The 17,982-nt window shown below is 36.6% G+C and overlaps 1 protein-coding gene across 15 annotated transcripts in view; it reads left to right on the top strand.

Annotated features, from left to right (window-relative positions):
* Positions 1-17,982, top strand: part of LOC128016245 (centrosomal protein of 95 kDa) — a 233,500-nt gene that overhangs the window by 52,661 nt on the left and 162,857 nt on the right. For all 15 annotated transcript variants that reach the window (XR_008184107.1, XR_008184105.1, XR_008184106.1 and 12 more), the window contains one exon: positions 16,886-17,000. Coding sequence is in view for 10 of the 15 variants with exons in the window: in XM_052600760.1 (XP_052456720.1) it covers positions 16,886-17,000 (115 nt within the window). In the remaining 5 variants the exon portion in view is untranslated. The remainder of the gene's footprint in view (positions 1-16,885; positions 17,001-17,982) is intronic.

Below are 17,982 nucleotides of genomic sequence, written 5' to 3'. Positions count from 1 at the left end.
AATTTTATTTTTTACATCAATTAAAAAAATATATGCTACTAATGAAATATAAGCTATATCCTAATGTTTTTGTGAATTTTTTTTCTTCATATATTATTTTCAGACATGAGCAGACCTACTCGCATAACTTTGCATTTAACGAACACATACAAGCATGCACTTGGGCAGAATTCAATTCAAATTGTCATCAATTAATTGAAGAAATGTGGCAAAACATCTCTGGAGAGAACCTCATATTATTAAATTCAAAAGTGCTTTCCATATTTGGATCAAAATAGGCTACATTTGTGAATGCACATTTTCTGAAATGTTGCGCGTCAGGTCATGCTCCCGTGTGCGTCTTACAGACTGCATCTTAAAGCATGAATCTTAAAGCCTCTGTCAAACATTCCGCGTCCGCGAGTCTGGATTGCTCATGCGGAAAGTATATAACAGGCGTTACAATCGCAACTTCTTTGTGCTGTTACTCCTTTCAAGCTGAATCTCACAAAATTTGGTCAGCTCCCGACAGCATCAGGTGTTTTATTTATGGGGAGTAGAATTATTTATTTCAATAAATGTAATAGATTAAATATCATAATATTTAGTATGGCTGGGATAAACAATTATTTTTTAAACGATTAATTTAGCAATTATTTTTTCGATGCATCGATTAATCTAACGATTAATTTTTTCTGACTGATTCGATTTCGATTATCTCCGCATTAATTGACTACTAACAATTTATACATGTTGATTTACATATCTGAATGAAAAAAACATGAATTCTTTAACATTGCAATATGTTTATTGCTCTTAAAATTACAAAATAAAAGACTGACTAAGAATGTATTACTTTGCACTTGTATAGAGATAGCATTCAATAAAACCTTGAAGCCTTGAAAACACATAGCTTACTGAAACAAGCTTACTGAACACATAGGGCCTAGCATACTGAAAAAAAGTTATTTCAGATAAAAATAACAACTTGATGTCTAGCATTCAATAAAAAAGGTCACCCAAAATACTTGTTTAGAGCAATTGAAAGAATACAGTAACCAATGTAAACTTGAGGGCTTTAAGCGAATACGGAGAGTGCTTTTCCCAAAAAAAAAAAAAAAAAAATATTAACAGTGGGAGCCAGCATCCTGTCATGGAGAAAAAAAAAATCTCTGATTGCTACACGTGAAACTTTGGCGTTCCGCCCTTTTTCTATCGTGTCTGATGATTTTGGTCAATATGCACGAGGGAGAGAGAGAGAGAGAGAGAGCAAGACAGCGCTCGTGTAGTTTGAAGACTGTGAGTGTGCGAGCACGCGTGAAACTTTGGTGTTTCGCCCTTTTTCTATCGTGTTTAATGATTTTGTTTAATATCCACAAGGGAGAGAGAGAGCAAGAGGCGCTCGTGTTGTTTGAAGACTGTGAGTGCGCGCGCAGATGGGGCTCTCTCTCGTACGTGCCCTGTCATTCTATTCTACATCACTCACCGATCAAATAAGGCTTTGACAGCCGCCAAAAAAAAGATCAATGCAGAAAAACCCCTGGATTGGTTATATAACGTGTGAAAGAATGTTGATCCGGCCATCGCGTATATTCAGTGCACATAAGGTAAACGTTTCGCAAACGTTTTTTAGAGAAATAGAAACAGGTAGACGAATCGATTCGCATATTTTGCGTCGACGTCATCGATGACCTCGGCGCGTTGTCCCAGCCCTAATATTTAGGCTATAATCTTATAAATCAGGTTGGTTTGTATTGGTGACATATGTAAATTATATGTGTGCGCCCCGCGAGACTTGCACTTGGACCATAGTGCGGCCCGCTGGACAAAAAGGTTGAGAACCACTGATATAAAAGTTGCGGTCCCATTTTATACAGGAATTGTTAATGAAAAAAAATTGAATTATATTGTTAGTTCTAATTATATTGTTAACACAAGTTCATTTAGAACTTTTTTTTTAACTTATAAACTCCTTGAGAATTTAAAGTTAGTTTGATAGTATTTAAATTCAAGTAAAAAAAAAAAAAAGGTTTAAATTGCTTAAATTATTTTTATTAATTAATAATGTTATCATGTTTATTCTTGTAAAAAATGTGTTTATTCTTTAAGAAAATAAGGGAAAAAATAAGGGACGATATGAATATTTGTTTTTCTTTACCTATTTATGTAGGCTACAATTATTCAAAAAATTAATAAAAAAAAAAATAATAATAATGTCATTAAAAATACCATTGGCCTGAGTAATTTTGACCATTATAGAATTGTGACTTTAAAGGTTAGTGATTTAGGAGGTGAAAATACTGTGAAATTACTAATGGCATGGATTTTAGAGCATAACAACTGAAGGTTTATGAAACATTAGCCAATAAAGCATTTTTTTTTAAACAACGAAATTTAAAGTTGTGAACTAAAATATTATTTCAACCATACAGCATGTGAATAAATAAAATGCATACTTTACATAACATTTCATTATTCATAAAATGCATAACGTTTCTGGTGTTTGGATTTGTACTTCAATATAATGAGCTCCAAGTTTAAGAATAGCCCTAGACTAGTTTCTCTCTCTCTCTCTCTCTCTCTCTCTCTCTCTCTCTCTCTCTCTTTATCAGCATTAGCTCGATGAAATATGTCTTCCTTCCATTAGAATGAATGTTTTCCTGCCTTGCTAAATGTTGGGCTCGGGATCAATAAGTTGTATTCGCCTCAATCTGATTCAGTAAAATCAAACCGCAGACAGTGAAGCTGCTTCACTGAGCGCGAGTCCCGTGCTCTGTGAGGCAGGAACAGAGGATTCCGCTTGGTCTTAAAGCCTTCCGAAAAACACCCTCGATCACAAATAACAATGATTTTCGTAAAATAATGATTGATTATTAATTGATGATTTGTTACTATCATTATGGTCTTGTGAAAATAATAATATGGGCTGTGAGAAAATTATGAATACAAAGAGTAGTGCTGCTGATTACAGGCATGTTTCAGCCCAGTAACACACCGTTCTTCAGAGCCAAAACACAGACCGAGTTCAGTTCAGCTGGAGGGGGTTGGGTTTTGGGTAGTTATGCATGGCTTGTGGTGGTCGAGATAAAGGTGTGAATTGCTTTTTCATATGGACAGTGTCTTATGAGGCTTTCACTTACTGAACTGGTTTATATAGGACCGTTGTTTTGGTAATAGACTAAAAAATGGTCTGCCCCCACGTAAGATTTTTCTAGTTCTAGTCGTTCGTTTGTTATATTCAACTAATCAGAGGTTTATATTAAATTTACATAATCAAATCTTAATATATTACGCGCTTAAACACATGCATTAAGTTTGCAACAAAGCACATGCAGAAGTAGCCTAATAATTGTAGAAAATTAGACATTTTTAATTATTTATTAATAAACAAATTTTTTCTTGTCGGCTGCAGAATGAAATTCACAGTGCTGGCTCTCTCTGACGAGAGAAATATGTGTATATATATATATATATATATATATATATATATATATATATATATATAATATAATATATAAATATAAAATATAGAAATATATATATTTCTCTCGTCAGAGAGAGCCAGCACTGTGAATTTCATTCTGCAGCCGACAAGAAAAAATTTGTTTATTAATAAATAATTAAAAATGTCTAATTTTTTAAAATAATTAAAAATGTCTAAATTCACACTGCTGGCTCTCTCTGACGAGAGAAATATATATATTAGGGCCGGGACTTTAACGCGTTAATTGAGATTAAATAATTACACAAAAAAATAACGCGTTAACTAAGATTTATTAATTACAGAAAAAAATTCCCGCATTTTTAATAACTTATTTTTGCACCGCAGAATGGTTTCTCACTGGATGCGTTTCGGCGGACCGATTATACTGGAGCACCAACTAGCGTTCGCATATCACCGCAGCAGCACATCGAGCCTCAAGTATCACCTCAACGCAAAACATATAGCAGCTAGCGTGGACTTTACACTTTATGTTGAACTATGTATTATTTTGTTGGTTATGTTGAACTCTTTATTGTTTTGGCCAAGGTTATTGAGAGTTGGACTTAGTATGTTATGGCCTCTGAAGCAACAGAGAGATGTTTTCTAATAGTCAGTGTTTCCAATGTTCTGAATGTAATTGACAGTATTGTGTTTTACTTAAAAAAACACTTTACAGAAGGTTCCATCACCTATAAGCTTCCTGAAGTTCTGAAATGTACTATTTCTAAATTGTTTCTAAATATGCTATTGCTACACTTAATGGCAAAAATTGCACTGGTGTGCTAGACTTGGTTGAACAAAATTAAACAATATTTTGTTGCTTAAGCTTATGTATTCAGTCATTATTCAATGGTATACTATAAATCCATGTGAAAAAAAATTACTTCTCACTGTTCTCAGGTCAAATATTTATATGCGATTAAAATGCGATTAATTTCGATTAATTAATTACAAAGCCTCTAATTAATAAGATTAATTTTTTTAATTGAGGCGGGCCTCGATTAAAAAAAATTAATCTAATTAATTAGAGGCTTTGTATATACTGTGAAGGTGATCACACATGCCCCTGAACTGTGATACAGAAACGGAATGGGAGGATCCATCTGTCTTTGACCACAACTACAGTTCAAAATCACAAATCAACCTGAAGCCATCTACATCTGATATGGGAACACAATTCACTGAGCCGGTGCCATTGTACATAACTCTGCTGAGAAACAACCTTTGTCACCTCTACACAGGGTTGACATTGGATGTATTTAATTTAGTTATCGAGCACCTTACCAGGACCAGTTCATACACCAACAGCTTCCAGCAACACACCTTAGATCAGATCCTGATGACTCTGACGAAGCTGCATCTTAATTTATTCTTGGGTGATCTTGCTGAAAGGTTTGGTGTTTCTCAGTCCATTGCAAGCAAGGTGGTTTCAATTCAACAATTCCCAAATACAACATGTATGATTGACTGTTCAGGGACACCCCTTCAAAAGCCATGCAACCTTGACTCGAGTCCTACCACCATTACTACGTTCAGAACACCATCAAATAACTGGTCTCTATTGCACCATGTGGACTGATCATGTTCATCTCACCAGTGTATGGAGGAAGGTGCAGTGACAAATTCATAACTGCAAATTCAGGGTTCCTGGAATATCTTCATCCAGGCGATGAAGTAATGGTAGACAGAGGCTTCACCATTACTGATCTCCTGTATGAAAGGAAGGTGAAACTTGTCATTCCAGCATTCACCAAGAGAGGCATGCAACTCTCTGAAGAAGACACCACCAACACTAGGTACATTGCTAATGTACTTGACTAATGTGCTGTGTTGAGCATTCATATGCCGACTGAAAAAGTTTAAATTATCCTCACCCCTAAAATTGATAAAATTTTGAGAATTTGTGCAGCCCTGTGTAACTTTGCAGTGACAAAATTTCTGATGTAGCGAAGGAATATGTGTCAATTTGTACAGTGGCATGCGGAAGTTTAGGAACCCCTTGCAGAATCTGTGAAATTGTGAACAATTTTAAAAAACACCATCAAATAACTGGTCTCTTTTGTACCACGTGGATTGAGAGATCGTACTAAATGCATGTTATTTAGTACTGTCCGGAGTAAGATATTTTACATAAGATGTTTGCATATAGTCCACAAGACAAAACTATTTCTGAAATTATTAAAATAACCCCATTCAAAATTTTGGAAACCCTTAGTTCTTAATACTTTGGGCTGTTACCTGGATGATCCACAGCTGTCTTTCTGTTTTGTGATTGTTGTGCATGAGTCCCTTTGTTTGTTCTGAACAGTTAAACTGAGAACTGTTCTTCAGAAAAATCTTTCAGGTCCTGCAGATTCTTCAGTATTCCAGCATCTTTGCATATTTGAACCCTTTCCAACAGTGACCGTATAATTTTGCGAAAGAAGCTGGAAAACTGAAGAATCTGCAGGACCTGAAGGATTTTTCTGAAGAACATCGTCATGGATCATCCAGGTAACCACACACCGTATTAAGAACCAAGGGTTTCCAAACTTTGAATGGGGTTATTTTAATAATTTCAGCAATTTTTTTTGTTTGTTTTTGTGTTATGGACTAAATGTAAACATCTTTTATGTACAATATCTTACTCGGGACAGTAAAAAAAAAAAAAAAGAAACAACCAACATGCATTTAGTATGATCTAAGAGAGAGATAAGAGAGATTAGTATGATCTTATTTTGTTAAAATTATTCACATTTTCACAGATTCTGCAAGGGGTTCCCAAACTTTGCATGCCACTTTAGGGGTGTTCCACAACTGTCAATCTTTTTTTAATTTTTTTTTTATAATCAGTGTAAGTAGTTATTTTTATAAACCTTTACAATGTCACCAGATGTCACCTGCTGTAATAGTTATTTTTATAAACCTTTAGTGAAGTGACATTCAGCCAAGTATGGTGACCCATACTCAGAATTTGTGCTCTGCATTTAACCCATCCGAAATGCACACACACAGAGCAGTGAACACACACACACACTGTGAGCACACACCCGGAGCAGTGGGCAGCCATTTATGCTGCGGCGCCCGGGGAGCAGTTGGGGGTTCGATGCCTTGCTCAAGGGCACCTAAGTCGTGGTATTGAAGGTGGAGAGAGAACTGTTCATGCACTACCCCCACCCACAATTCCGTTCGGCCCAAGACTAGAACTCACAACCCTTCGATTGGGAGTCCAACCCTCTAACCATTAGGCCACGACTTCCCCTTTACAGTGTTACCTGAAGTTACCTGCTGTAATAGTTATTTTTATAAACCTTTACAATGTTTCTAATATGTAATTTATACATTTTCACTTACCTTACTCCACTGAACAATTAAGAGATTAGACAATATACTTAGCCTGCAGTTGGTCATCAGGTCAGCTTCTGTGTATGTCACAAACACGTTAATATACTTAGGTTTATGTTAACAACACAATCGCTGCAAGTTATTATCACAAATAATAAATAATGATGTCTGTGATAGTCTTACCTTCCATAATATTGAGGCTGAGTGGCTACACATCCTTCCCAAACCAGCGATACACAAACATCCAGTAGTCTCCACCGGTCCCTGCTCACTAACCAGCACCTATGCTGAGTGGTTTTGCTTGATTGGCTGGGGTGCAAATTTGCTTTTAAAAAGACTAAATCACCTTCACTGTATAACAGTACACGAGCAACTTTCCCACTGTTTTTCATAGCTGCTCCACTAACTCCTTCGGACAGGACAAGTGTTAAAAATGTCCCCATAGGTTACCTCTGGCCACTTTTTTGAGAGCATCTGATCATCGTAAGAAGTTTTCTCAGTGCTCCCAATTTAATGCATTTACGACATTAATGTTCTTTTTCATTTCGCCAGATTTATAGCTAGCTATAAACAATCTTACAACTACTGAACTAGTTACCAGATGTGCCATATCAGTTTAGCAGGAAGTCTGATGACAATACGGAAAAGCAAAGTATTAGAAGTGGGCGGGTCGAAATAAGGTGAATACATTAGGTGGACAACCAAAATGCCTATTTCCCCCATGTGTACCACCGCAGAGCCTCAGTGTTAACTGGAAGTCAGTCGCGTATTAAAGAGTTTTGTGAAACTACTGCCAGGTGGCACAAATGAACAGGTTGCAAATTGACTGTTATTGTAAAATTTTTGTTTGTGAATGGAGTTTAAATGAATTAAAACAACAACAACAACATTATAATTAGGGATGGGTATCGAAAACCGGTTCCATTTTAGAACTGGTTCCAAATTTCCAAGAACCGGGTATTCGGTGAGACGTGTGCATTTCAGTTCTGCTTAACGATTCCTGCGTTCGCATTTCAATTTGATTAAAAACGATTAAGTGCAGGAACGGAAAGAATTTGCGCCCTGTTTGTGTGCAGCGCACATGAAGAGCAGGCGCGTGCACAGAGAGAAGCGGTCGACGGTCGCGCTGCTGGTTCCTGGTTTTTGTCCGTTCTCAGACTGTTCTGTGTATTTCCACTGTAGAAAAGGTTGTTCCGAGTCGAAACTGACTTCTTTCATATTTGTCGACCAATATACAGAAAACTACATCAGTATATTATCATAAACACACCCGTTTTTGTCTTACGTAAATGTAAACAGATGAGAAAGAAACACACATTTAAAGTATTTTTGCTTAAAGAGACAACAGCCTTATAAATGCGCTGCCTGTCATTAATGTTAATCAAAGAAGAAAAGAAAACCATTCACTGATTCACTGAAATTTCATTTATTAATCTTTATTTTATTTATAAAAAGAAAACTATGCAGTGTTTTTAAACTTTTTTAATAACAGTTTCTGTACCTGAATTTTTTTAGTTGTATTTATGATATTGCTATTAATTTGTTTGATACGATCTTATTGTCTTTAACAAGATTTTAAAGTTTGAACTAATTTAATTTCAACCATATAGCCTGTGAATGAATGCATACTTTTCAATGAAAGAACACTTAGAGATTGTAGGTTATTTCTGGTGTTTGGATTTGTACTTTAGTATAATGAGGTCCAGGTTTAAGAATAGCCTACACTTTTTCTTAATGTATTTTTCTCTCTCTCTATTTCACAGCATTACCTTGCAATGAAGTACGTCTTCCTTAAGGTAGACTGAATGCAGTTAATGCGAGTCATGCTTGCTGTGAAGCGGGAGCAGCTGGCAGAGGATTCCGCTTCATCTTAAAGCCTTCCTCAAATGCCTTCACAAATAACAATGATTTTGACAAAAAGAATGATTAATTATCAATTGAGAATTGTTTATTCTTATGGTCTGCTGAAAAAAATAATATGGGCTGCGAAAAAATTATAAATAGAAGGAGTAGGGCTGCTGTAGTGCAGGCAGCATATTTCAGTCCAGTAGCATGACAACACACCGGCTCTCGTGCAAAAAAAAAAAAAAAAAACAACAGACCGGCCCACCGGGAATCCTTCCGGTGCTCCTGATTAGTCAATCTGGGCCTGATGATATATATACAGTGCCCTCCATAAGTATTGGAACAGCAAAGAAAAAATTCTCTTGCATGTAATCAGAGCAGTCTGCCTGAAACCCGTAGACATCACCAGACTCTTTGTATTATGTTTTAAAATGCTTTTCTTCTGCATTTAATGCAGCCAATTCCAACCGTTGCTTGTTTTTTTTCTTTAGTCTCCTCTTCAGCTGGTGAAATTAATGTTCAATAATTTATATCTGGAGAATGATTTAGGCAATCTAAGACTTTACATTTCTTTTGACCTGATGATGTCATTGACTGAATTGGCATGGAATTTTGGGTCATTGTCCTGATCCAATATGAAGTGCTTTCTAATGAGTTTGGTGGCATTTTCTTGAATATTAGTAGCCAAGATGATTTTGTACCCTTCCAAATTCATTCTGCTACTGCCATCATACATTGGCATCATTAAAATTAAGAGGTCCTGTTCTAGAGACAGCCATGCATGCCCATGCCATGAAACCACCTCCACCAAGCTTTACAGATGAGGTTGTATGCTTAGGATCATTTGCAGTTCCTTTTTTCTCTCCACACTTTTGCTTTCCAATAACTTGGATAAAGGTTAATCTTTGCCTCATTGGTCCATCAACTCTGTTACAAAACTCTACTGGGTCACATTTGTGAAGAATCTTGCCTTTCTATTTTTGGTGCTGATCAGAGGTTTGCATCTTGCTGTGTATCTTCTGTAAGTCTGTCTCAAATTATCCTGCGGACTGTAGAATGACAGAGCATAACCCCAGCTTTCTGTAGGTTGTTGGTGATTTTATGACTCCCTGACTGCGTTGTCACTGTTGGACAGTGTTTTATTTTTCTCTAGAATCTTTCTCACTATCACTCTGATAAATATAACTGAATTCACACCGTATTTCTGATATTATCGATCAATCTTATCAGAGTAATTTTGATCTTTCACTTTTATTTTATATCCGTGAGTGCAGTACACCTGCAAAGCGTTAGCACTCGTTAGCTTGTCATTAGCGTTTTCATTCAAACCTATCGCTGTTTTCTTTTCTCCTCTCCTCTCTCTCGCTCCAGTTTTTCACAAGTTCATCAAACAACCGCAGTAAGAATATTTCATCAAGCATGGTGAGTAATGGCTTCTCCTGCTATTGTTATTTGCACCTCTTGTCACATGTACAGTTTATCTATCTCTGTCGCAGATGAGGGATTCACATGTGATAAATGTAGGGAAATAGTTAGGCTGACAGAGAAGATTTCAGAATTAGAGACACGCATCCAAACTTTAATTGAGGACAGTAAGAATGTTAAGGCTCTAGATATGGCTTTGGATGCGTCTAGCGCAGGTATTCCTGTACATTGTTCGGTTCCGGCAACAGAGCTCCTGCAGCAGGGCAACTGGGTGACAGTGAGGCAGCGTAGTCGTGGGTCAAAACACAGCTCTTCTGTTCTGATCAAAACATTAAACAAGTTCTCCCCACTCAGTGATGCACCCACTGAGAAACCTGATGAAAGTGCTCTAGTTATTGGTGATTCTATTGTACGGAACGTGAATATAGAGACACCAGCCACCATAGTCAAATGTTTACGGGGAGCCAGAGCGCCTGACATATTGGCAAATTTAAAAGTGCTGGCTAATGTTAAACTTAAATACAGTAAGATGGTTATTCATGCCGGCGCTAATGATGTTCGACTTCGCCAGTCGGAGATCACTAAAAATAACATTAAAGGGGTGTGAGAACTTGCAAGCACGATGTCAGACACTGTGATATGCTCTGGTCCCCTCCCCGCTTACACTCAATGACTGGATGTCTAATTGGTGCCCACAGAATTAACATGGGTTTCATAGACAATTGGACGAGCTTTTGGGGCAGATCTGACCTGTTGAAAAGAGATGGTCTTCATCCCTCCTAGGGGGATGCCACTCTTCTCTCTAGAAATATGGCAAATAGTCTTAGTGTTTATACTTGACTAACTGCGGCCCAGGTCAGGAAGCCAGACAGACTGGCTAAACCGACCGTCTGCTAGTTGCCTCACGTCACAGAGGTCAGCGAATTCTCAGCACATAGAGACACTTTCACCTAGATATCACACTATAGAGACTGTGTCTAGGAAAGTAACCTATCCTACAGAAAAGCAATAAAAACTGCAAGATCCGATTACTTTTCTTCTATTTTAGAAGAAAACAAACATAACCCCAGGTATTTATTCAATACAGTGGCTAAATTAACGAAAAATAAAGCCTGAACAAGTGTTGACATATCCCAACATCACAGCAGTAATGACTTTATGAACTACTTCTAAAATCGATACTATTAGAGATAAAATTGCAACCATTCAGCCGTCAGCTACAGTATCGCATCAGACAGTGCACTATAGACCCCCCGAGGAACAGTTCCACTCATTCTCTACTATAGGACAGGAAGAATTGTATAAACTTGTTAAATCATCTAAACCAACAACATGTATGTTAGACCCTATACCATCTAAGCTCCTAAAAGAGGTGCTTCCAGAAGTCATAGGTCCTCTTCTGACTATTATTAATTCCTCATTGTCATTAGGATATGTCCCCAAAACCTTCAAACTGGCTGTTATTAAGCCTCTCATCAAAAAAACACAACTTGACCCCAAAGAACTTGTTAATTATAGACCAATCTCGAATCTCCCTTTTCTGTCCAAGATACTAGAAAAGGTGGTATCCTCACAATTATATTCCTTCTTAGAGAAAAATGGTATATGTGAGGATTTCCAGTCAGGATTTAGACCGTATCATAGTACTGAGACTGCTCTCCTTAGTTACAAATGATCTCCTCTTATCATCTGATCGTGGGTGTATCTCTCTATTAGTTTTATTGGATCTTAGTGCTGCGTTTGACACAATTGACCACAACATTCTTTTGCATAGACTTGAACACTTTGTTGGCATTAATGGAAGTGCATTAGCATGGTTTAAATCGTACTTACATGACCGCCATCAGTTCGTAGCAGTGAATGAAGATATATCATATCGATAACAAGTGCAGTATGGAGTACCTCAAGGCTCAGTACTAAGGCCGCTACTCTTCACGCTTTATATGTTAAAGGGGGGGTGAAATGCTTGTTTTCACTCAATATCCTGTTAATATACCTATAGAGTAGTCCTGCATCCTTCATAACTCCAAAAAGTCTTTAGTTTTATTATATTCATAAGAGAAAGATAGTCTGTACCGATTTTTCCCGGAAAAACACGACCGACTGGAGGCGTGACGTGTGGGCGGAGCTAAAGAATCACGAGCGCCAGTAGGCTTTTGCGTTGAGAGCATGTGGAAGCTGAGACATTACCGTGAGGGAAAAACCATCATCCAAAACAAACCATGGCTTACAGTCAGATTCAGCCGTTTATTTATGATCCAGAATCAGATCCCGAGGCTGAAACTGAACGAGAGCAGCAGCAGCAACGACTCGCTCCGAGCGGGGCTCGAACCCGGGTCTCCGGCATGGGAGGGGACGCACTAACAAGGAGGCAGAGATATTTTAAGCAGTTTTACTCACCACCTGCGGTTCCAACACACGATCGTGACTCTTTTTCGCGCGCTCTTCCGGCAGAAGTGTCCTTAGGACCCATATAAGGAAATTCCGCTCCATCTAACGTCACACAGAGCCATACTCGAAAAAAAAAAAAAAACTTTCCGAAACTTGTGACAAACCGAAAGGAGTATTTTGGGAACAAAAATACTCCTTCAAACATACAACTTAATTTTTGAAACTTTGTCCATGTTTAGCATGGGCATCCAACTCTTTAACAGTGTAAAAAACTCAGTATGCATGAAATAGCATTTCACCCCCCCCTTTAACCTTGGGAGATATCATCAGGAAACATGGGGTTAGCTTTCATTATTATACTGATGATACTCAGTTCTATATTTCTTCGCGGCCCGGTGAAACACACCAATTTGAAAAACTAATGGAATGCATAGTCAATATAAAAAAACTTGATGACGAGTAATTTCTTACTGCTAAATTCTGAAAAAAAAAACAGGTGTTAATTATAGGACCTAAAAACTCTGCTTGTAATAACCTAGAACACTGTCTAAGACTTGATGGTTGCTCTGTCAATTCTTCGTCATCTGTTAGGAACCTAGGTATGCTATTTGATCGCAATCTTTCCTTAGAAAGCCACGTTTCTAGCATTTGTAGAACTGCATTTTTCCATCTCAAAAATATATCTAAATTACGGCCTATGCTCTCAATGTCACATGCAGAAATGTTAATCCATGCATTTATGACCTCAAGGTTAGATTATTGAAATGCTTTATTGGGTTCTGCACGCTTAGTAAACAAACTACAGCTAGTCCAAAATGCAGCAGCAAGAGTTCTTACTAGAACCAGGAAGAATGACCATATTAGCCCGGTCCTGTCAACACTGCACTGGCTCCCTATCAAACATCATATAGATTTTTAAATATTGCTTATTACTTATAAAGCTCTGAATGGTTTAGCGCCTCAGTATTTGAATGAGCTCCTTTTACATTATACTCCTCTACGTTCACTACGTTCTCAAAACTCAGGCAATTTGATAATACCTAGAATATCAAAATCAACTGCGGGTGGCAGATCCTTTTCCTATTTGGCGCCTAAACTCTGGAATAACCTACCTAACATTTTTCAGGAGGCAGACACACTCTCGCAGTTTAAATCTAGATTAAAGACCCATCTCTTTAACCTGGCTTACACATAACATACTAATATGCTTTTAATATCCAAATCCGTTAAAGGAATTTTAGGCTGCATTAACTAGGTAAACCGGAACCGGGAACACTTCCCATAACACCCGACGTACTTGCTACATCATTAGAAGAATGGCATCTATGCTAATATTAGTCTGTTTATCTCTTATTCCGAGGTCACCATAGCCACCAGATCCAGTCTGTATCTAGATCAGAGGATCACTGCAGTCACCCGGATCCAGTACGTATCCAGACCAGATGGTGGATCAGCACCTAGAAAGGACCTCTACTGCCCTGAAAGACAGCAGAGACCAGGTCAGCTCGAGCCCCAGATACAGGTCCCCTGTAAAGACCTTGTCCCAGAGGATCACCAGGACAAGACAAAAGGAAACAGATGATTCTTCTGCACAATCTGACTTTGCTGCAGCCTGGAATTGAACTACTGGTTTCGTCTGGTCAGAGGAGAACTGGCCCCCCAACTGAGCCTGGTTTCTCCCAAGGTTTTTTTCTCCATTCTGTCACCAATGGAGTTTAGTTTCCTTGCCGCTGTCGCCTCTGGCTTGCTTAGTTGGGGTCACTTCGTCTACAGCGATATTGTTGACTTGATTGCAAATAAATGCACAGACACTATTTAACTGAACAGAGATGACATCGCTGAATTCAATGATGAACTGCCTTTCACTATCATTTTGCATTATTGACACTGTTTTCCTAATGAATGTTGTTCAGTTGCTTTGACGCAATGTACTTTGTTTAAAGCGCTATATAAATAAAGGTGACTTGACTTGACTTTACAGACATGTATTGTAAGGTTAATTTTCACAGCTTTTATGATGTGTCTGTCATCAACTAGTGTTTGTTTTTCTTAACCGATCAAGTCGTCGTTGGTTGCTGATGTCGCCGGTAGTTTCCAAACTCTTGATTTCTCCATGGCCTTTGTTTTTCCCTATAATTCTAATTGACATCCCCTTTTCTTTTAGGAAACCAAATTGCTTGCTTTTCTCTCAGAGTCGGCTTCCTCGTCTTCATCCTGGTTTGTGTGTATCATCATTGAATTCAAGACTAAGAATTCAGAAGCAATGAATATAACTGATAAGACTAATTTACTGCTTTAATATCTGAAGAGTTAATGCAACAGGACAGAGCTGAACACTTAGAAAGAACTGAGAGGCAACTGTTCCAATACTTCACATTAGATAGGGAGATGAAACTCTAAAAGTGCTGTTCTTCTAAGCTGGTAAAACATCTTTGTGTTGAATCACCCAATAATAAAATGTGACATTCTATAGTTTTTAAATCATATTTACAGATTTCTTGACTCCACAGCAAACAGAACAATTTTGTCTTTACTGTTCCAATACTTATGGAGGGCACTGTGTATATGTTTACAGTATATATATATATATATATATATATATATATATATATATATATATATATATATATATATATATTAGATAAGATCAGCATTTAAACACTAGAATAAATGAACAAGAATTATCTGCTTGACGACAAAGTTATTTTTATTATTGCAAAGTGAGATTAATGAAGAACGTTTCTGGAAAAGGGACGTTTCGTTTATCAAGTTGGTAGGTGATTTTAGCAACACTGGTTCAAATCCCAGGTTGATCTATATATATATATATATATATATATATATATATATATATATATATATATATATATATATATATATATATATATATATATATATATCTATATATATATCTATATATATATATATATATATATATATATATATATATATATATATATATATATATCAGGGGTGCACCGATAAAGATCGACCGATCATTAATGCACATCTCATTAGTAAAGCCGGTTCTCTAATCAGCTGTAAATTCCATCAGGTGCATGATTTCACATAGAGAAGCTGTTATTACACAGAGCCATTGTTAACTGACTAGCTGCACAAATACATGTTCATAATCAGCGTTTATTTGCGCAGCTAGTCAGTTAACAACGGCTCTGTGTAGTAACAGCTGCTCTGTTAAATCACGCACCTGATGGAATATATATATAAAATATTTATACAAGTGTGTATTCTGCAGTTCGCTGGTTTGTTACACCATTTTTTATTTTTTTATTTTAGATTTAGCGTGTCCATTTTACTCTTAAGCAACCAGTAGCGACTGAATTCAGTCCAGCTGGAGGAGGTTGGGGTTTGGGGGTAGATTGTGGGGGTTGAAAAATAAAGCTGTGAAGCTCTTGCGCTCTTCCAGTGTCTGATGTGTGTTTTAAAACAGGTCAGAGTTCCGTTTCTCCCATGACGGTAGGCGGAGATTATTATGCAAAGTGTTCCTAGTGACGTACATAGAGATGGGCAAACGATTTGAAATCTATACAACTCGTTTCAGCGATTCAGAGTTGACTCCTTACTTTAGAAGCCAATAACTTTATAAATCGTGTACTTTTTTGGTTTAATTACTTTGCACATTGTTTACACTCATGGACAGCTACATCATACACTGTAATACAGGTAATTTTTGATTTCCCATCTGTGTGGCTCTTTAATGTGTAGCCTATGCTGCTTTGTACAATTTTCAGTTTTAATTTTACATGACAACGCCAATACAAATGTAAAAATATATTGCAATAATGAGAAACTGTCCCGAGACATCGTGTAGTATATAAAATGCTTTAAAAAAACTTCACAGAGATGTCTGAAGTGTATTTAATAGGTATGGTCCCGACGTGAGATTTCTCTAGTTACTACAAGTCATTAATTTGCCATTATTCAACTAATTGCACATTTATATTAAATTAACACATTCTAATCCAAAAATGAGCCTTAATATATTCCATGCTCAAGCACATACATGGAGTTTTCCACAAAGCACAGGCATAAGTAGCCTAATAATTGTGAAAAAGGAGACATTTTAATTATGTATTAATAAACTGTTATCTCTACAGGATTCACATAATCAGGGAGTATTTGCTTTCATTTTGAATTGGTTGATTTAAAAGAAGACAGTATTCTAAGAAACAAACATAACTTCATAGGTAGGTCATGAAATTCCATCTGTGAATATTAAATATTTTAACTACAGTGTTTTACTTTCATTTTCCGCCTACTGCGGTTGTCAAATGTAACACACCAGTGAGGAAAAGTTGATGGCTATTTGCGAAAATGTGCTTTGATACTTTTGTATGATAACTTGTGGTTAAAGCGACCCTCATCGGTTAGAATGTGTTTTAGTATTTTATGGCCTTTTTCTCTCTTATCCCTCAGGCTCAGAGATAGAGATGGTTCTTTGTATTTGGGTACCCAGAGAAATAAGGAGGCAGAGCAAGAACTGCATGATATGTCAGAGAAGCTATCTCGCCGTTTGGAGGAACTTGATCTGGTCAGTAACTCTATTTGTGTCAATTTGTTTCTCCATTTGATGGTGTTTTTTTTTTTTTTTTTCAAAACACCAAAGGGACAAAAACAATAAGCATTTATAGTACATCTGTAGATTGTTGTCATTTTGAGAAAGCATGCTTAGTGTCATTCATTTAGTAATGTTTATAGATTATTAAATGTTAGTTAAAACCGTTAACCCGCACATGGATGCACATACACATCTGACATGAGAACAAAAAAAATTAAATATACATTTAGCAAGACTTAGCAATAACTTATGTGAAGGAATCTGGAAAAGTACAGATATATTGATTTATGTACAGATTTGTGCATTTTTACTCTACACAGAACTGTACAAATTAGTGTCACGGTACCAAAATTTCTGTATTCGGTACCAATACCAGTAATAAATCCATTTGGTACCAAAGCAAAACACAAAAATAAGCTAATAAAAAAAAAAAAAAAAAAAAAAAAAAGCACTTAAAAAAAAAAATCACTAAAAATAAAACCAATGCCATTATTTATACTTCTCTACAACTGTGTTTAAAGTTTTTCTACAAGTAATATAATTATGAAAAGCAGTAAACAAATTTCACCCAAGTTTAATTTGTCTTTTGAATGAAATTTAAACATTTTATTTTTTGGTAAATAAAGGGGATTTGCTATTAAAATTAAAACATGGAAGATATAGTGTGATTTCTTTAAAAAAATAAAGTTTTATTAATTTTTTCAACAGTAGTAGCAGTATCACATACATTCTACTAAATAATAGTAACATTCCCAGCACAATACCTTTATGTAAAAATGAACTTTTATTTTGATGGGTTACCGTGAATACCTTTAAATTAACACTGGTTTTACTCAAATGAAATGGTATAATGCTTGTGAAGTGACTCAGAACAGTTCTGGCAATGATGTTTATGTATTTATCTCCTCATTGAGACCACAGATGCTGAAATTACATGTCTCATGCCATTCATGCA

This window comes from Carassius gibelio, chromosome A6, assembly GCF_023724105.1.
Source record: "Carassius gibelio isolate Cgi1373 ecotype wild population from Czech Republic chromosome A6, carGib1.2-hapl.c, whole genome shotgun sequence".
In the NCBI taxonomy this organism is placed as follows: domain Eukaryota; kingdom Metazoa; phylum Chordata; class Actinopteri; order Cypriniformes; family Cyprinidae; genus Carassius; species Carassius gibelio.
The sequence above is the reverse complement of the archived record's forward strand: the minus strand, read 5'-3'. Positions and strand labels throughout refer to the sequence as shown.